Genomic DNA, 19297 nt, shown 5'->3' with positions numbered 1-19297 from the left:
CGAATCGAATGCATTGCATCTTGCAGTAGTTCAAGACTTGTTCAAATATGTCCAAACCAAGGAAATCTTGACACCAAGTTTTGTATAGCTTGATCCAAACTTTGCTACAAAACCAGGCCTTTCTTCCCACACATCCTCAGCTTCTTTCCTCTCTCTCACTGCTTGATCCCTTCTTTTTTCCTCATCATCATCACTCATTTTAGTCACTGACTATAACAGCGTCACTTATATATATACCAAGTCACTGCGCATATTCATCGACTTTCTTACACGGTATCGCTTTGGCCAGCGCAACATCAACCGTTACATTTTAGACATTGACTTTTGTGCGACACAACATTACATCGAGTTGCAAAGCCACCAACCGCCAAGATGCTCTTCGCAATGTTCTTTGTCTTCTTCCGGGTCCTTCAGATCATCACTCTGGTTAGTAAACCACCACTTTATTTTTGTAACCACCTAAATTAACTCCCTCAATTAGATCCCGTGTATGGGCATGCTCGCCTGGTTCGTTGATGGATTCGTCAAGCAAAACGCCCTGACACCCGATTCCATCCTCATCCTCTTCATCGTCTCGGTTCTGGCTCTCGCCTGGGCAATCTTCACCCTCTTCAGCTACCACCGCTCCTCGACAAACGCCCACTTTGTCGCATTTGTCGATGCCCTCTTCTTCGGCGCCTTCATCGCTGCCGTCTACTACCTCCGCTACGTCCAAAACACCGACTGCGTCAGCATCCGCCGTTCAGATGACTGGGACGTCTCTGCTGGCAACGTTCGTGTCATCGGACCCAGCTACGACCTCGTCAACAACAAACCCTGCTCCATGCTCAAGGCCTGCTGGGCCTTTGGCATCATGAACATCATCTTCTTCGCCATCACCTCAGTCGTCGCTTTCTTGCACGGTGGACACATGAGCGCCTACGACCGCACCCACTCTTCTCGCCGATCCTACCACTCCAGCCGTCACAGCCACCGAAGCCACTCCCGCTCTGGCTCTCGTCACAGCAGCCGTAGCCGTCCTCACTCTCGCCGTGTCTACGTCTAAGCTGAAGCACGGCTGCTGCGCTTGACTTGACTCGACTGCCAGCAAGCACGGACCAGACCAACAACACGCACCCGTGGATACCGCCTTTTTGGGCGCATCCAACTCTCCACTTACATACATGCCCGAATACTACAATACCCCAGCCCAATCACCGCCAGATGGTAGTTCGCAAGCTCTACAGTTTGTCGCTTGTCTCCGGATGGATGCCCGAACACAACGCATCACGACTCGCGCCAGGGACCCCGGTCCTTATCACCACGTCAGGAACACAAGCTGCCAAGAGATCTTTACGAACGCCGCAAGGAAAGGCGGCTTAATGCATTATGAAATCTCCTAGAACATGTTTTCCATTTTATGCAAGAATCTGTCTATACGGACTCATGACCAACATGATACAATATTGATGATGTATCTTTGTCTTTCGAGGAGGATAAAAGAAGATGAACGTGAAGGATCATCTGAGCTAGATAATGATGGTGCCGCAGCTCATGCCCTGGAGGCCGCTCCGGTTGATGATTCTATCGTATAAACTACTATGACTACACTTTTACACGAGTCGATGAAAAAATAAAAAGGATCATGATTGTTATCAAGAAATGTAATCCCATTCAGTATTCGCCTATTTTTGTCTATATCCCAACGCCTTATGATGCTATAAATGGTATCACTTTTGTTTTGTACTTAATGTCGACCTGATTCGCCGACTTCATATCCTCTCGCAACGCCACTTCTGCCCTCTTCAACCAAGGTGCTGGCCTCGTTGTCAAAGTCGGTACCCAAGCCTTGCCATGTTCGACCGGAGCGAAGGAATTCGGCTCCTGGACTGGCCACGCCGTTGATGCTTGCCAATTCGCCAACACTGCGCTTGATAAGAGAGTCGTTCTGCTGTGTCGAAGTGGGTTGACCATCGCTGTTCGCCTCGGTCTCGGCTGTTGTAGAAGGATTCTTGCGGACAGGCAGTCGCATTGGGCGACTTGACGAGATCAATTTTCCAGTACGCATGTCAAACTCAGGGGGCGCAGACTCTTCTCCTTCGACGCCACCAGCGACGTCTTCAAATTCCACCTCTTCCTCCGCAACAGCACCCTCGGATTCCTTGGACGCATCCTCAGGCTTGTCGTTGAGTCCAAGTTTCTCGATACCTCCCCACCACTCGCCACCCCAGACACGTTCCTCCTCGCTCATCAACGCAACCTCGAGCTCGAATGGTGTGATGACCGGTCTCCAGTATCCAGCGTCGTCTTCGATTAGGCCGCTCTCCCAGCACCCCACGACGACCCAGCCCTCAATTTCGGCAAAGTTTGCCAGCTTGGCTGGGTTCAATTTGCCCACGACAATGGTGTAACTCTTCTTGTCCGCGCGCGCAATCCTCTCACGGAGGGTGTTGATGGAACTCAAATAATTGGCAACCGATAGTGTGTTGACCAGAATACCGATGACACCTGCGGAAGCGAGGGCCAGCACTTTAGCGAATCGTCGACGAAGAAGACCTGCTGTTCGCATTGTGGGGTTTTCGAGAGCCGGAGAGGGCGTAGAGAGGACGTGTAACGAAGCGAAGCGTGTATAAAGAGCGAGTAGAAGTGCCGAGGGCGGGTCTGAAATGTGGATGATCGAGTAGGCCTTCCAGTGTTCGTCATCATGAGTCTCGTCCGAAAGGATCTTTCGGTTGGGTATCAAAGCGGCAGGGTCGCGAGTCACTTCGGTAGATACGGCGTCGTTGTAGCCTTGTTCCTTCAGTAGAGATACTACCTTGTCGACGTGGTTCTGATACGTCAGATCGGCCATGATAACCAACTTGACAGTCTTGTCGCTAAACTCTTTCTTGATTTCGTTGATCGTCACCTCGTAATCTAGATCGTGGGTGGTGTAGACGTATATCGCAGGAAGATGACTTGTAGGGCTAAGACATGTTCGACCGTAGTGGACTACAACATCTGCCGAGACGTGCTCAGCAGCAATTTCGTCGACACAGCAGGCGCTGTAGCTGCTGTCGGCAAGGACATAGATCCTCCTCTCCGGTTTGGCCTCCTCTTGATCATGGGTGTTGATCTCCTTGGACAGTGCTTCTACCACGCGCGGGGCATCGACGAGCATAAAGTCTGGGAACTGTAACCCGATTCGCTTCCATCCTCCGGCGCGGATCTCATCGGCGGTGCGAACGATCTCGTATGTTGTGCGGAGGGCATCGTCGGAGAGGGTCGAGGTGGGGATTGAGTCTGCGGCAGGGACCTCGAGAATGTGATCGTCCGGCGTCGATAGCACGGGAGCAGACGAAAGTTCGGACGCCATGGCGATGGTGACAAAAGGGAGATGAAGATTTTCTTTTTAGAAAGTTGGGAGAATAATGAATATTTTGGTGGGGGTTTGGAGGTTTGATGGAGGGGAGAGGGTGTCAATGCGGGGTGATGGTGCGAATTTGCATTGAGTGCGTCAACCTATTTATTAGACAAGAGACCGTGTAAGGCCACTAATGGCGTTCTTGTTGTTCTAAATAATCTACGAAGTTAATGTTTCTATATTGAAAGTAAGTGGTAATCAGTTGTAGTTACACATGGATGGGGTTTAATTATATCAGAAACCACATGTTATGATTTCTAAAGGTCCAACTACTAAGGTAACTTTCCAACGTCTAACTCAAGCCAATCGGACAGCCATAATTAGTTATCATTTACAGCCATCAACCCAAACATGATGTGCAAGTTGATTAATACCTCGGAGTATACGAAATGCCTATTCGGTCGATATCAATAACCGGCAAGTCCAAGCTTTCAGTTAGATCGGCCTGTGGCTACCCGTAACCCAATACAGACACGGGGCTGAACCACGGTGAAGACTGTTTAACCCGAAAGACATGAGGGTACTGCTCACTATACCTTGTCACAGTACTTAGAAGAGTAAGTATATCATGAATAGACATGGATGGAGAGCTGAAAAATGCCGGGCAGGTTTCAGATCCTCGGTTGACTTTAGATTTTTCACCTAAACAATGTCGAGGTAACATATAAGTAACATCTGAAGATTCCAAACTACCCCTGTAAACCTCGATTAGGCAATCCGTATACACTAAAAAGGAAATCAGTGTATGCATCACTGCCAGAGACGACTTACACGACTTTTGTCTAGCAATATCCATCACGAAAGTAGACTTTTTTCTTCTTCTATTGTATAGACGAATTGCTTCTCTTGTCAAAATCATGTGGGGCTAGACGTTGGTCGCGAGTATTTAAGTAAGTCTGCCGATTGTTGCGAAATTCCTTTCCTGCAACCACGTAATGCACACATCAAAATCATGGATTCAGAACCTCGTCAACAACACTTTCTAGAAGGCAAGACCATTATTGTCGCTGGCGCTGGTATCGCAGGGTCAGCCTTTGTTATCGCCCTGCGCAAACTCTGGAACCCCAAACTGAAAGAGCCAACCATCATCCTCTACGATCGCGATTCTCCTGATGTGACCGCTCAACGTGAAGGCTACACGGTATCATTAGCTGGCTACGATACTTCGGGTGGTCTTCTTGCCCTGAGAAAACTAGATCTTCTTGACGAAATACTCGACAATGCTGTTGCTGGTCTGAATGACGATGGCGCTTTCAAGATATGGGGACCAGCTTGGAATGAATTTGCAAGCTTTCGACACAAACCCATCGATGGGTTACCCTCATCCAGTGTCCGTATAGCAAGAAAGGATCTTCGCCAAGTCCTCCACAACAACCTTCGTCCAAGCGATGCCGTGCAGTGGAACTCTCGCTGTGTTTCAGCCCGTCGACTCGAAGACGGTAGAGTGTGCGTTCAAGTCGCAAAAGGATACAACGAAAGCGAAATGGTCTCAGAGGAAATCTGTGATGTGCTCATCGCAGCGGATGGAGCCAACAGTAAATTACGGACAAATCTACGACCCGAGGATGGTCTTGAGTTTGCTGGTGCCATCCTACGCGGAGGCATCTCTCGATTTGACGGTCCTCCTCCCACTCCCATCAACAAAGATTGGGGGTTCATGCTCTCCGGGACTGGCGCATCGTGCTTCTTCTCGCCAGTCGACAAGAATAGTGTGGTCTGGGGTGTCGGCCATCTTGAGGCAGATCAGGTCCCGAGACTAGATCTCAATGATGAGGAGATGGTGCAACAAGTCATCGAGACATGCCTCCAACTTGGCAAAGAGCTTCAAGAGCCGTTCAGAACCATTGTTCATTACACGGATCCAAAGACCGTCTTTGCAATCAATGCCCATGACAAGAAGCCGTTTCACCACGAGGAAATAGACACCATACCTGTCGTGTTTATAGGCGATAGCAATCATGCTGTTAGTCCGTTTGCTGGATTTGGGGCCAACCTAGCACTTTGTGATGGATTAGATTTGGCGCAGAAGTTATGCAATGGCCAGTCAGTGGAAGACAGTGTAATGGCTTATGATGATTTGGCAGTATCTCGAGCGTTTCCTATTCTGCAGCGATCAAGGGAAAGACTAATATCAGGACATAGAAGTGGCGGTATGCCGAGGCGCACAGGAGAGAGACAGACCAAGCTTGCTTAAAGGTGAAGGATTCAAACCTACCTCTCTCTGTATTTATTCACTTTCCAATTAATCTAGATTTTAAATCACCGAGTACATATCAGATCGATCTTGAGAAAGAGGTAAAGAGAAGCCCTATATAGCATCTCAGCAGGGTCCTGCAGGCCTAAACTAGCCCCTCTTAGGTAGCCCCGGGGAAGCGGATGCTGTGTAGTGGGGTCTGTCCTTCCTTCCAACGTTCCATCCATTTATAGTACCCATCGTACCAGGTTGCGATTTTTAGTAACCCACTCTCTCTCTCTTAGTACCTTCACACTTACTCCTGTTTCGCAACGAGTCTAATAAGTCCCATTGACTGTCAATCGCTAGAGCATCAATCATATGGCATCATGAAGCGCAGTCATTATGCTTGCGACCAATGCCGAAGGTCGAAGCGAGGATGCGATGCACCACCCCTTCTCGGCCCTGCCTCTTCAGCAAGCAATAACAGGGTAAACGGCGACTACTCTGGTAAGTCAATGAACAGGCGCTCCCAATATCTTGGTACGTGATGGCTAACAACAGTCTCATCTCCGGCTTCAGCTTCTGAAGGCGGTCACAAGTCTTGCTCCTATTGCGCAAAGACAAACAAAACATGCACTATGAACTGGGCTTGGTCGCAAATACAAGCTGCATCTATCTTGAGTGCCGTCGCTGCTGCTCCTCCTCCTCCCCCGCCTCCCCGACAAGCGTCAGGTTCTTTTGGCGAGAGCGCAGATGCCCGAGTGAAGCGGGAGAGGCTAGTATCAGCACAAGCTTTTGATGACAAGAGCGTATCGTCAATGCCAAGGCAAGCGAACACTGCAGCACCCTATGTCTTCCAACAACCAGATGCGCCGGGCTCAAGGTCTGAGTTCTCTGGCCTTCATACAGTAGCACATCCTTCCGTAGTGGCCGGTCCTTCTACGTCAACATCGGCGGTGGTTCAAGCAAACTACAGCACAGGCTATGCGCATCCTACCCACCCTCCAGGTCGCTCAGCGAATCACTTGCCATTATCTATGTACACCATGCAAGGATCACGAATGCCCAATCAATATAACAACACCTTGGCCGGTTCACAGTTAGGACCAACAAATTCACAATCTCCTGCCGACGATGCTTGGAGTAGAGATGAGTCGACAAGAATAAAACGACGTCGCACATCATCAACATGGGCTGGCCGACGAACACATTCATTGTCGCCATTCTCAGTCGACCAGACAATGATGACAAATTCTAACAACCAATTCATTTCTACAAATCTCCTACAAATCTATCATGATGTACTCGAGCACAACCTCTCTTGTTGGCTGACCGAAGTAACATGCCCTTACAGAGCACCTGGTTACATTACAGGAGGCAATTATGCTCCTACTGAATGGGGGTCTTCGTGGTCAAATCGCATCTACCGTCGCACTATTAATCTTGACCATGCTATTTCAACATCAAAACTTACTCGACTAACTCATTCCGAAAACCAAGCTTCTGCCAAAGCGCTTCAGCTCTCAATCATGGCCTTTGCTACGCAGTGGGCCCAAGGCAGTCGCCGTCAACGGCAAAGCTTTCCGGCTGATGATGAGACACCGGAAGATATACTTGACGACATCACCGAGGAGTTTGACCGCAATATTCAGCGTAATATCTGGGAGCAGGCCAAAAGAGCTCTGCAAGACGTCGCAGATATTGAATCGTATCGAGTGGCTACGGCGGAATTAATATTTGGCTTAACACAAAAGCCATGGACTCATGATGACGAACCTGACCGCACGACTAGAAACCATAATCCGCTGTCAACTCCACGGTCCGAGGTCGACATGAAGTCTTTAAATGCTGAACTTGGCGATATCATCTCACGAGACGGCTTGCCAGTCTTTATGGAAAGGGCCGCACGCAAGATGCACGCTCTCAAGTTCCGATTCGATTCAGGACGACGCGGTGTCACTGGGCCTCTTACAAGCCCCAAAAACAGTGACGCTTTATCCATGATGAATCCAGAGGACCGCGGAACTGTCGGGTTACTGTACTGGCTTGCTGTTATGCTGGATACAGTTTCCTCGTCAATGAGCGAGCGTCCAGTTGTTGTCGCCGATGCAGACAGTCAACACGACGATGCAGATGATGATCTCGACGCAACAACAAATGGACGATGGAATGTACCACTATTTATCCAGGACAGCCTAGAGCAACCGCACATGTACCATGCCGTGCACTGGCCTTGCTCGTACGAATCAGCTGCTGAGGCTGTTACGAAGTCAGCGCCCGTCAAGGTCCTTCTCTTTCGACACATATCGTACCTTCAAAATATCCTAAGGAGAGGTGGTCGTGGAAAAAAGGTAGAAGAAACCATCGCAAACACTACCTCGTTGTATCGCTACTGGAACATGACACACGGCGCCTTCTTCAAAGAGCTGCTCCGCGACTACGAATCAGTTCCAGGCCGTCTCCAAAGCTGGTTCGTCTGCATCTCAGCCCACTGGAATCTCGGCGCCCTCATGCTCGCCGATCTCATCGAGTATGTAGATGAAAACGAGATAGGCGAGACAGATGCGTCTTATGGCCGGCTATCCAGCAAGATGGTCACAAAAATGCGTGAATCGAGCGCCAAAGAGCTGTCTGAATTGGCCAGGGTGTCAACGCCCAGCCAAAATCTAACCAGTTTAGCAACACCCCAAATGTCACATTTCCATCATGCAGTAAGCGAAGCAACAATCCTCACGGAACCATGGACTATACTCCTCATCAGAGCATTTGCCAAGGCAACTATGGTCTTCTTGCAAGAAGCCAAGGATTATTTGGAGTACGGCCCGACAGCATCAACAAACCCCAGCAGTGACTTTCAAGAGAGCATGCATCGAGCGCAAGATTGTATAAAGGGACTATGGATCCTAGGTAAGAAGTCCGATATGGCGAGGAAATCGGCAGATACTCTGGCGGCAGCCATGAGGAAACTAAGATTGTGATTTAATTCTGTAATAAGCAAGCATTGCCTCTATACCCTATATATATTCTATAATCGAGAGATCCTCACTAATAAAATATACGAATTTAATTGGAAAGGAAGATTATTGCTTTCCCAAAGAGCGACATCGCGTTGATGAAGAATCTACTTGTCACAAGGGAGTTAACCGTCACAATCTGGAGGAAGAGAAATAATTTGACATTCTAGACAGGAGCGATTCTGCAATGACTATTAGGAGTGAGAAACGACTACTGCTGGTACAATCTCAGGAATTAATGGATTTATACACTCTCCAAGCAATGCCACCATCCTCTCCATCACTTCAAAAACTCACAATATTTTGATGCAGGGTAACTGGTATGCTTGTGGGAAAACTAATAACCAGTTCCATACTTGCAGAAAGACATTCAGGTACCAATTCACGAGTGTATGCAAAGTTACCAACTGTAGAAGATGTGAGATTGTCTCACATTATTGGTTGAGCTGAGAAGTGTCTCGAGTTTCTTTCTTTGCTTTGACTGATCGGCTAAAACCATCATCTCAAGCCACTATTTGCTTTTTTACACTCTTCTCGCAAATGTACATCGATCACATCATTGAACAGACAGTGCGTGCATCCTTGCTGTAAATCTCGCTCGGAAAGTCTCAGATCCTGCACACAGTGAATCAGTATCGGTACGGTACAACTGACACCTCTAGTCTGACATGGCTTCGATAGCTCGTCGACCTGACAGGGTATGTCACATCCCTCGGCGGAAGGCCCGACGACTTGTAGCTCGCTCATATGTAGATCCCTCGCCCTTGTTGTTGTGTAACCCTGGTATGTGCAGTGCCGACGTAAATCACGAACCCGTAACCGCGGTACTGACATGACAGGTGAAACATGGGCGACTATCATATTGATAAGTGACGAAAGGGAGAATCATGATCAAAGGAATGGACAAATGGTCCCGGCGTTCAGGTCGTCAACTGAGACCGCATAAATAGGATGTGGGGACATGACTGAGACTCTGAGCTCCCTAGCCTGATATTTCTTATTCCTGCTGTCTGCGGAAAGAATCTTCATACTCATGCGTGTAATTCGTCATGTACCCCGTAACGGATATGGATGGATCATCAGGGCAAGGCAAGGGTGGGTTGCGATGCAGGCACGGATAAGTTGTCCAACTACGATTACCCAAAAGAGGGTTGAGAGAAGAAGCCACTCAACCCTTTGGGTGCGGAAATATCCATTACTTGGCGTAGCTTGCGTGTCTACCAAAATATGCTTGCAACTCATGCAGAGCTGAAGGTTAGTATTAGATCTAAGATGAAAGACCTCAAGGCTTACGATAACTTGGCATGTCATGGCCCCCGACAAGTAAAGGCAAGTCTGCATCTCGATGCTTAGCCATTCCAGAAATATTGACCATTGTCATGACAATCATATCATATTGCTAGCAAATCGGATCATCTGCTAATGATTAGCCCACGGCAACTCAAGAGTTCTTGGATAGACTTAATATGCCCAGTCTAGTATGTCTCTGGCGATGGAAAGATGCCATCGCCTATGCCCATTTCTTTGAATGCACGCGTAACGTAGTCCACCTCTCCCGATATGACAGCGTTCCATTCATCACTTCTGTTTCTAGAAAGATAGTATTAAGTCTGAAACAAGATCTACCCATTCCTGAACGCCAGGATAGCCCAACAAAGCCGCGGCGCGTGGCAAGGTGAAGAAAGGCAAAAGTGACGGATTTCGAAACCAATTCTTGTTCTGTACGGCCCTGTAGTCGCTTTCACATTATTGCCGCTCTGCCTATTAGCTTGGCAACTACCTTGCCGTACACCATCATGGCTCTGCGGAAGAAGGTCCGCAAAACACCAACATAATCTTTGTCTCACTGGACCAGGCATTAAGGACTAGGCACTCATCCGATAGGACGGTCTGGTAAACGAGAACAGAAGGGATGTACTGATTAGACTTTGATTCGTATGAACCCGTTGAGAACGACGCGGAACGGAAAGTTGATAGCCATGTGTTGGTATGCATCATGTTGAGACCGATATGGCGATAACACTGGCCAAGAGCAAAGCAAGGAGCGCTTGTCAACTCTCGGAGTGATTCATTTTGCCAGTCTTGGGCGTAGTATGTCTCCGATAGAGAAATGCTTCAACACTCGTTGCTTTTTCCAAGACGTCAAGAAACTAGCCCTTCCAGATTCGTCGTCATAGCTCAGATCACCAGCTGCATGCAATTAGCCATCAACAAAGCAAAGCAAAGTGATGAGAAGGGAGACAAGACCAACATAACAAAAGACCCTCGGAAAATGGCTTCCTTGAAGAGCAATAGTCCTTCCGAGCCCCGAGCCGCGCAGCAGTATCGATAGTCTCTTCCAGTACCTACCCATCCTTGAATATGTCGCAGAGCAACCCACAACACGAGGCTTCTTTGTCCGAGATTGGTATGCGAAGCATGAGTTTTGTGGCCAGCAGAGGGAGTCTGTCTTGCAAGCACGCGGTGAATTACGCATTATTTACCGTTCACATGAGCTTAATCGAAACTTTCGAGGCAAATGTGAGCCGTTAAATGCTCCCGCTCCGGGGTTGAGACCAAGATTCACCTCTGGAGTAAATCCAGCACGTGGCGATGCACGGAGAAGGTCGCACTTCTGAATTTCAGATTTCCTGTAAGCTGAACTGATCCTTGAGTGGGGGTTCACCATCATGTCGAATCCGGCCCATGCTATCACAGTTAATTGAGCATGATCCCTGCTACAAGTTGCAAAGAGAGTATACCCGGGACCATATACTGGAGCCGACATGAGCTTCTGAATCACTGCCATGCCGTTCCGTGTATATTGCAGATGGCGGCGTCATCTTGTTGTCTCTGTGTTTTTAATCCCAGTCTCTTTGATATCCGCATAGATCCAATGGCGAGAATCGTTAGAAGGCGTCGAGAACACGTGGGTTTAAACTCAACTGGTCCTTGAAGCAACGGCCGGATCTTGTCGCAACAATGCTTTTAGGTCATTGAGTCAGCCGAGGCTCGAGAAACAGTTTCGAGTGATCCAGTGGAAATTTCTTTAGAAGGCACTTCTACTCCCTGGGTAGGCAAGGCGATCCCTCCAATACCTTGCCAATGTTTGAGCTGCCGGAATTGATGAAGCTGTTTCCGCCATGAGAGAATCACATATAGCAAGGGCGGCCAACTGCAAGTTTGAGCCACGGAGTAGAAGATCAATGGGGGCAATGGTAGACGAGTCAGCATTGCCTGACGAGGTTCTTTGCGAATTCAAAAGGACGCGCCATCTAGTATATCGAGTTGAGGTAAGTCTGTAGTAGGACCATCAGAGACACCCTTGGCTCAATCAAGAAGCCACATGCTGTGGATACTCGACATTATCTTCACATGCCCTGGATTACAGGGCGAGGACTGATCTCCAAGACAAGGCCCGTCATAATCGATGGCTTCGAACAAGGGTCCACAGCCACTTTAGATTGACGGGTTCCGGTTTCCAGGGTGTAGTAAAGCCCTAGAGAAAATCCATCCTATTGGATTTGCAAGGTAGCATCGAGGAAATACCCCAGAAGCCCTTCCTCGAGAAAGGATGATCTATCCGTCGATAGTTAGCAGCGGTCCCTTGGTCCGAGTCCCCCTGGTTGAAATCATGTCTCATTGCCGTCACATTCCTTCGTGACTGACGAGGCTGCGATGCTCCGTCCACATTCTCCGTATGCCGGGGCCGGCTCCGCATAGCCAGAACCCCCGGGCGGGTGTGTAAGGAATGAAGAAGCAATTATGACAAGTTAGTCTCCGCAGTGAGCTCGAGCCGAAGTTGCTAGGGAAATCAGGGCAGTGTCCATAGCTCCCAACGTATTCAATCCGTCGAGACAGCCCCAAAGGGAAACAAAGGCTCAAGTGACAAGAGACCAACTGTAATGAGTATCGATATTGCAATAGACAGAATGAAACATCCTTCTCAGGGCAGATTGCCACTGCCGTCAAGCCATGTAAGACTATATAAGCTGTTCCTGCTATCTCAGGATCAACTCAACGGTCAACCTTAAACAATCCTCATTGTCTTTTTCTTGCCTCTTCCTCGCTCTCTGGGGAGTTCTCTTCATAATGGATATGACGAATCCAATGCAGGATGATATCCTGTACGACTCTATCCTCGAACTTGGCCAGGGCGATTGTATAGATACGCCATTCTCAACAGTAACTTCTGCATTCTATCACCATGCAAAGAAGTATCCAGACGCCACAGCTCTCCGCGATATCACAGAATCCCCGAAGGAGTTGACATACCGAGAACTCGCAAACCGAGCACAAAACTTGGCTTCGCATCTCATTGCTCAGGGTGTCTGCCCTGATTCGAGGATCCCTCTTGTTGCTAAAAGGGGAATTGACATGGTCATCGGCATATTAGCGATCCTTTCATGTGGTGCCCAATACGTTCCCCTAGACGGTGGTGTTGTCCCTGACGAGACTATTCGTCGCGTGCTGGAGGAATCAAAAGGTGGCGTGGTTCTTTGTTTGACTTCAACAAAGCACCGCGTGGAATCCCACTTCGGCCATACTGTGGTTGCTATTGATCAAGTAGCAACCCCCTCCCTTGAGGAGAACTCTCACATAGATCTTGCATCACCAGAAACCGGCTGCTACGTGATATACACATCCGGTACGTCAACTCTTCCGCTATTGATAACTGGCAGACTCTCCTGACAGTATTGTAGGAACGACAGGCAAGCCCAAGGGAGTTGATGTCACACATAAGAATGTCGCCAACCTAGTATGCTTATCCCCTGGAGATCTGGGTGTGAAGGTTGGCACTTGCGTTGGCTCGGTCCTCAACATCAGCTTTGACATGGGTGAGTTTCTTTGATACATTTCGTTGCCAATTCTGACCCAAAACAGCGGCGTGGGAGATCTTTGTTTGTATCTGTAACGGAGGCACACTAGTCCTTAGAGGTTCCAGTTGGGAGTCAACCCTTCAACAGGTTTGTGCGTCCCATGACTTGACATATCGGCAGGGACTTACTCCAGAATAGATTGATGTGCTCATCTGCACACCCACGATTCTTTCCAAATACCATCCAGCACAGTTTCCCAGAATCAAGACTGTTGCCACAGCCGGAGAGCCCACAACAAGAAGGTATTATCTTTTCAAGTCATGATCTCTCTTCGTTTCTGACTATTGTAGACTTGCCGACCTGTGGGCAGAACATGGTACATATTGGAACTGTTGCGGACCAACCGAAACGACCGTCGTCAACACCATGCATAAACACACTGTTGGAAAGGAACTGTCAATCGGTCGACCGACTCCGAACAATAGAGTATATGTCCTCGATGGCGAAGGCAAGCCGACGCCCATGGGTACCGTTGGAGTGATGTGGGCTGGCGGGCTCGGAGTATCTCGAGGCTATATTGGTCTCGAAGACAAGACAGCTGAGAGATACAAGCCAGATCCGTTTTCTAGAGATGGGTGAGTAGCCTTATCCAGTCTCCTCGAGCAAAGGCTGACACACAAATCAGGTCGTTAATATACAACACTGGAGATCTCGGCCGCTGGCTACCTGATGGTTCAATTGAGATTCTCGGCCGAGTTGATGACCAAGTCAAAGTCAAGGTACGTCTCAAACACAACGTATTCTCTCACCCGCAATCTAACCTCAGTCAAGGGTTTTCGTGTGGAGCTAGATGGCGTGACTGCATCTCTGGTATCGGCGCCCGGCGTGTCTCAGGCGGCTGCGCTGTTGATCGATGGAGAAATCCATGGATTCATCACCCCGCGTAACTGCGATGTAACCACGACGATTAAGCATATGCATCAACACCAACCATATTATGCTGTACCGACACACCTCCACGCCTTGGACGAGCTTCCCTCAACGCCGAACGGCAAGGTCGACAAGAATAGACTCAAGGTACTGGCCTTGACTGAGCAGAGTACTACCACACAAGCATGCGAGAATGAGAAGATCCAAGAATCTCGTGTTGAGCTCAAGTTCCAACCTTCCATGTCTACTTTGGCAACTCTTACGGACAAGTTGGACCTCGAAAGCGGCATTCCTGATAAGGCAATGGCTCGACCGCTTAGAGGCCTAAGACGCAGGGTCTTCATCGTCTACCGTACACTGTTCAGTTTGATCGGATTACTGAACTTGGCAGCGTTGATCTGCGTGATCGCTCTTCATCTTGATTCCGAATGGTTGGGTATCATCACCGCTATCAACCTCGCAGTTGCAGTGCTCGTACGACAAGATACGGTGATCAACATCCTGTACACTATCTTTTGCTCAATGCCAAAGAGTTTCCCACTCTGGGCCAGGGTTCGCTGCGCCAAGATTTATCACCTAGGTGGTCTGCACTCCGGGGCGGGTGTTTGTGCCACTGCATGGCTAGTCATCTCAACAGTCCGTGGGACAATCTGCAATGCAGGCTTCTGCAAAGGTCATGCGACAGTTTCCTTGGCGACACTTGTCGTATCGTGGATTCTATGCGGGCTCCTGTGCTCTATGGTAGCCACTGCATGGCCTTCGTTCCGTAAGCAGTACCACAACTTCTTTGAGCGTTTCCACCGTTTTGCAGGCTGGACATCGCTGGGTCTGTTTTGGGCCCGCACAATTCTAGCAATCAATGATTCTCGACCTCAAGGCCAAGATCTTCGTCTCGCCGCTGTCAAGAGTCCAGACTTCTGGCTTTTGATTGTGGCAACTTTGAGTATCGCCTCTTCATGGTTCTTCCTACGCAAGGTTCCCGTCGAGGCCGAAGTGCTTTCCGATCATGCAGTCCGGCTGCATTTTGATTATACCGTTCCTGTAAACGGCAGCTTCACGCGACTTTCTCGGCGGCCATTGATCGAGTGGCATTCTTTTGCAACCATCCCCAACCCAGAAGCCAACGGCCACGCCAAGGGTTATTCGCTGGTAGTCTCTAATGCTGGCGATTGGACACGCTCCTGTATCAAAAACCCACCGAGTAAGATTTGGGTGCGTGGTGTGCCGACTTGTGGGGTGATGCGCATCGCAACTCTCTTTAACCGTGTTGTGATTATCGCCACAGGCTCTGGGATTGGACCGCTACTGGGACATATAGTCAAGCAGTCGTGTCCCACTCAGCTGATCTGGTCTACGACAAGACCTGAAAACACATTTGGTAAAGAGCTTGTCGGTCAGGTCCGAGATGCTATTCCAGACGCGATCATCTGGGACACCAAAGCTCAAGGTCGACCAGATCTTGTACGAATGGGCTACAACGTGGCTAAGAACTTCGACGCCGAAGCTGTGATAATCATCGCAAACGAAAAAATCACAAAAAAGGTCGTGTACGGCCTCGAAACACGCGGCATGCCGGCTTTTGGTGCCATCTGGGATAGTTAATGTCCCATCGTATATTGTTTGTTGTTTCTCTGTACACTTTTCCATCTTGTTCTTTTTCGACTTGACTTGACAAATTTGTTACTGGCGTTTTGGGTGTTTTCTGCTTTGTCTCTTTTTCATTTCTTTTTTGCCTGATTTTTTCATCTTGCCTGAACAGATTGCTCAACGCGATTGGAATTGTTCACCAGAATTGTTTATCTTTTGGAAGCTCAAAAAGTTGGAGTGACATCATGGTGCTTTAGAGATTAGATATGCAAGTATGCAGTAAACCGATGCGAATCGGCGAGACCTTACCAAAAATGGCAATTTTGAGATCTACACAATTGGCTTTGCTCAACGTCTTCAAGTATTTACTGTGATAAGAAATATGCTTTCTCTGCGGCGGGTAGTTACGACGGCGGTCTCCTCTGTTGGGCGCCAAGGTCTTCGAGCTGTACCTGCGAGCACTAGGCTGTACTCTCAAGCCATTGGACCTTTGGTGTATGACTTACATGAACCTGCCCAACCAAAGACAGACAAGAAGAACTCACCCATTCTGTTCCTTCACGGTCTGTTTGGATCCAAGAAGAACAACAGAGCTATCAGCAAGTAAGTTAGGCTGTCCAATTCCGTATGCCGACGAACTAACAGAAAAACAGAGCTCTGGCTCGAGATCTAGGAAGATATGTATACGCCCTAGTATGTGCCAACTCACAGTCAGAAAGAGTACACAAAACTAAACTCAATTCATAGGATCTCAGAAACCACGGTGAATCACCTCATGACACACGCCATGACTACAGTGCCATGGCTCAGGATGTAGCCGAGTTCATTGAGGGTCACGGTCTCAAGGACACAACTCTGATCGGTCACTCAATGTAAGGCACCATCACTTAATGGTGCTTGACAAAGGAACTAACGTGGTTCAGGGGAGCCAAAACTTCCATGGCACTGGCCCTTCGGTCTCCAGACCTTGTGTCTGATATTGTCGCCGTTGACAATGCCCCCGTGGATGTCTCACTCAGCAGAGATTTCCCCAAGTACGTCCGCGCCATGAAGAAGATCCAGGAAGCCGGTGTCACACGTCAATCCGAAGCCGACAAGATCCTCAGCGAGGTTGAGGAGTCTCTGCCTATCCGACAATTCCTCCTCGGCAACATGTACTTGCCCGAAGGTGAGAAGGTGCGCAAGTTCCGCATTCCTCTTCACACCCTTGGCAAGGCGTTGGACAACCTTGGAGATTTCCCATACAAAAACCCCAACGAGATCCGTTTTGAGAAACCAGCCTTGTTCGTTCGAGGTACAAAGAGTAAATATGTGCCTGATGACGTACTGCCTCTGATTGGACAATTCTTCCCCAAGTTCCGACTCGTCGACGTCGATGCTGGTCACTGGCTCATCTCGGAACAGCCTGAAGCGTTCAGACAAGGTGAGTTACATGCGAGATGTACTGAGGGCTTGAACCACATACTAACTGATATTCCACAGCGGTGGTTGAGTTTCTTCAGAAGCCCGAGTGATGCAACTGAATTGGATATCATGGGTCATGTCCCACTAATTGGGGCGAGTTCTGAACAATATTTTCAGTCGCCTCTGCAGGCTGGCCCTACTTATGATATGTGTGTAGTAGATAGATGTATATAATGAAGTACCGTTTGTGAATATAACTTCAAGGACATGGTGGGAATAGTATCAGCATTTGGGTGACGTGGGTATCAAGGTGGATTTCTTCTACGGTTCTCATCTCAAAACGTCCTTCACGACCAGCACCGAATCACAAAATTCCAAGTCGTAACGAATCACATGTCATAAATCATTCGGCGTGTTGACTGAACGTTTGTTTTTACCATTCAAAGGAACATGAACAAATCCCCGAGCTCCCTTTTGTGATGCTACGCCATTTGGACGACCGAAAAAAATTGGTAGGGATGAGTTTATTCGTCGCGAGGCCCCTATTGCCTACCCCGCGCCAACCTGCCAAAATAATCCTTTTAAACCTCCTCAAGGACACGCTCCTTGAACTCACGCTCAACCTTCTGGCCCTGGTCGTCGGTACCTGACTCGCCGTGCAGAGCCATCAAGGCACCAAGGTCGAACTTGGGAGCCTTGAGAAGCTTGACCTTTCGGATGTGGACCTGTGATTTGTATATTAGTATTGGCAATTGGATAGAAGGTTATAAGGTATCTACTCACGTTCTGGAGAGGGTAGATGCCCTGGGTGGACTTCTCAATCTCGCGGCCAATGACCTCGGGAATGAGCTTGGAGGTAAGCTGGGTGAGAGTGCAGCTTGAAGCCTCACGCTGGATGATGTCGGTCATCTTGCGTCGAATGGCTCGGATCTGAGAAGAGGCGGCGTAGGTGGTCTTCTTGACCTGGTTTCCTCGTCGCTTGGTGAAACCGATGGCGAAAAGGCGGATGAGGTAGTCGTCGGTAGTCTTGACAGTGACGTTGGCCTCAATCAGAGTTTGCCACTTGCGGACAAGGGATCGGAGCTTGTCGGAGGTGAAGTCGAGACCGTGGAAAGCAGTCAAGCAGTTCTTGCCCTGGACCTCGTCGACACGGAGGCGGACCTTGCGGAAGGAGTGGTCCTCATCCTTCTGGAGATCGGCCAGAGAGACCTCGAGGATACGGCCCTTGAGAGCGTCGTTGGCGTTCTTGAGACCGGTGGTTCGGTTCACGAGGGTCTTGCCGACACTGCAAAAATTGGTTAATCGCCATGTCCCACCAAGTTGACCAAAATTGTTAATCGGATTCGTAGTCGCAACTCACTCTCGAACGTTGAAAGGGTTAGGGGCCTGGAAGATGTCGGGTTAGCCATGGTGAATCGCTGCGCATCGAAATTCGATATGACTAACCTTGATTGAGTACCAGTCCTTTCGGGAGAAGGGGTCGACCGTCTTCTTCTTGAGGCCCTTCTTGCCCTTGGAGAGTCTCTTGTTCCTGAAATATCGCGTAAGCCCATTGTATTCATCGATGCTCGTCGTAGGTAGGTGATGCTCACTTTCCAACCGCCATGTTTGCTGGCTTGTGTGTGAACCGTTGGAGAGATGGTACTGGTGAGAGAGTGGTGGAGGCGAAATGTTTTCAATCTCTGTGGGAGCAGGAGCAATTGATAAAAAAAATGTGGGAAGGCAGGAGCGAAGGGCAGGAAACCACGTGACTTTCTTTTTTGCAATGTGAGATGTGTGATACATTGAGGAAGTAGCGGGGCCATAAGAGGGTCAGGTAGTCAGGCTACAAGAGGAAAGGAAGTGGGGGCCTAGGTAATGCCCCATAGCGTTATGGTTGTTGCGCCACAGATGAACGCCGCAGTTACCCTCAGAGGAGTCTACGTCAGCAGCTGTTGGTTGTGTGTTCTCATGATATGATGCACGTAAAAGAGGTGGTAATAAGAGCTTATTGCAATTAGCTACT

General features: G+C 48.9%; 9 protein-coding genes across 9 annotated transcripts; 5 read left to right on the top strand and 4 right to left on the bottom strand.

Annotated features, from left to right (window-relative positions):
* Positions 1 to 372: 372 nt before the first annotated feature.
* Positions 373 to 1045, top strand: FGSG_07485 (uncharacterized protein; the record flags this gene model as incomplete). The annotated part of the gene is made up of 2 exons (XM_011328959.1): positions 373 to 426; positions 482 to 1045. The coding sequence occupies 2 exons, from the start codon at positions 373 to 375 to the stop codon at positions 1043 to 1045; spliced, it is 618 nt and encodes a 205-aa protein (XP_011327261.1).
* A 681-nt stretch (positions 1046 to 1726) lies between these two features.
* FGSG_07484 (diphthamide biosynthesis protein 2) lies at positions 1727 to 3334 on the bottom strand (the record flags this gene model as incomplete). Its single annotated transcript, XM_011328958.1, has 1 exon — positions 1727 to 3334. One exon carries the CDS (start codon positions 3332 to 3334, stop codon positions 1727 to 1729), a length of 1608 nt encoding a protein of 535 aa, XP_011327260.1.
* A 437-nt stretch (positions 3335 to 3771) lies between these two features.
* On the top strand, positions 3772 to 5576 carry FGSG_07483 (uncharacterized protein; the record flags this gene model as incomplete). Its single annotated transcript, XM_011328957.1, has 5 exons — positions 3772 to 3816; positions 3929 to 3939; positions 4095 to 4125; positions 4215 to 4272; positions 4345 to 5576. The coding sequence occupies 5 exons, from the start codon at positions 3772 to 3774 to the stop codon at positions 5574 to 5576; spliced, it is 1377 nt and encodes a 458-aa protein (XP_011327259.1).
* Positions 5577 to 5944: 368 nt separating this feature from the next.
* FGSG_07482 (uncharacterized protein) lies at positions 5945 to 8601 on the top strand (the record flags this gene model as incomplete). The annotated part of the gene is made up of 2 exons (XM_011328956.1): positions 5945 to 6065; positions 6120 to 8601. 2 exons carry the CDS (start codon positions 5945 to 5947, stop codon positions 8534 to 8536), a joined length of 2538 nt encoding a protein of 845 aa, XP_011327258.1. The 3' UTR covers positions 8537 to 8601.
* A 469-nt stretch (positions 8602 to 9070) lies between these two features.
* Positions 9071 to 9433, bottom strand: FGSG_13155 (uncharacterized protein; the record flags this gene model as incomplete). Its single annotated transcript, XM_011328955.1, has 1 exon — positions 9071 to 9433. The coding sequence occupies one exon, from the start codon at positions 9431 to 9433 to the stop codon at positions 9071 to 9073; it is 363 nt and encodes a 120-aa protein (XP_011327257.1).
* A 1618-nt stretch (positions 9434 to 11051) lies between these two features.
* FGSG_13154 (uncharacterized protein) lies at positions 11052 to 11360 on the bottom strand (the record flags this gene model as incomplete). Its single annotated transcript, XM_011328954.1, has 1 exon — positions 11052 to 11360. The coding sequence occupies one exon, from the start codon at positions 11358 to 11360 to the stop codon at positions 11052 to 11054; it is 309 nt and encodes a 102-aa protein (XP_011327256.1).
* Positions 11361 to 12643: 1283 nt separating this feature from the next.
* FGSG_13153 (uncharacterized protein) lies at positions 12644 to 15903 on the top strand (the record flags this gene model as incomplete). The annotated part of the gene is made up of 7 exons (XM_011328953.1): positions 12644 to 13199; positions 13255 to 13389; positions 13436 to 13518; positions 13570 to 13673; positions 13722 to 14006; positions 14057 to 14150; positions 14203 to 15903. 7 exons carry the CDS (start codon positions 12644 to 12646, stop codon positions 15901 to 15903), a joined length of 2958 nt encoding a protein of 985 aa, XP_011327255.1.
* A 367-nt stretch (positions 15904 to 16270) lies between these two features.
* FGSG_13152 (uncharacterized protein) lies at positions 16271 to 17402 on the top strand (the record flags this gene model as incomplete). The annotated part of the gene is made up of 5 exons (XM_011328952.1): positions 16271 to 16491; positions 16542 to 16581; positions 16636 to 16760; positions 16812 to 17311; positions 17371 to 17402. 5 exons carry the CDS (start codon positions 16271 to 16273, stop codon positions 17400 to 17402), a joined length of 918 nt encoding a protein of 305 aa, XP_011327254.1.
* Positions 17403 to 17567: 165 nt separating this feature from the next.
* FGSG_07480 (40S ribosomal protein S3aE) lies at positions 17568 to 18953 on the bottom strand. Its single transcript, XM_011328951.1, has 5 exons — positions 18885 to 18953; positions 18739 to 18823; positions 18653 to 18678; positions 18076 to 18577; positions 17568 to 18017 (listed from the first exon to the last, which is right to left on the bottom strand). Exons 1-5 carry the CDS (start codon positions 18896 to 18898, stop codon positions 17874 to 17876), a joined length of 771 nt encoding a protein of 256 aa, XP_011327253.1. The 5' UTR covers positions 18899 to 18953; the 3' UTR covers positions 17568 to 17873.
* Positions 18954 to 19297: the final 344 nt, after the last annotated feature.

Source organism: Fusarium graminearum, chromosome 4 (assembly GCF_000240135.3).
Source record: "Fusarium graminearum PH-1 chromosome 4, whole genome shotgun sequence".
In the NCBI taxonomy this organism is placed as follows: Eukaryota; Fungi; Ascomycota; class Sordariomycetes; order Hypocreales; family Nectriaceae; genus Fusarium; species Fusarium graminearum.
This window is presented reverse-complemented; position numbering and strand designations above follow the sequence as displayed.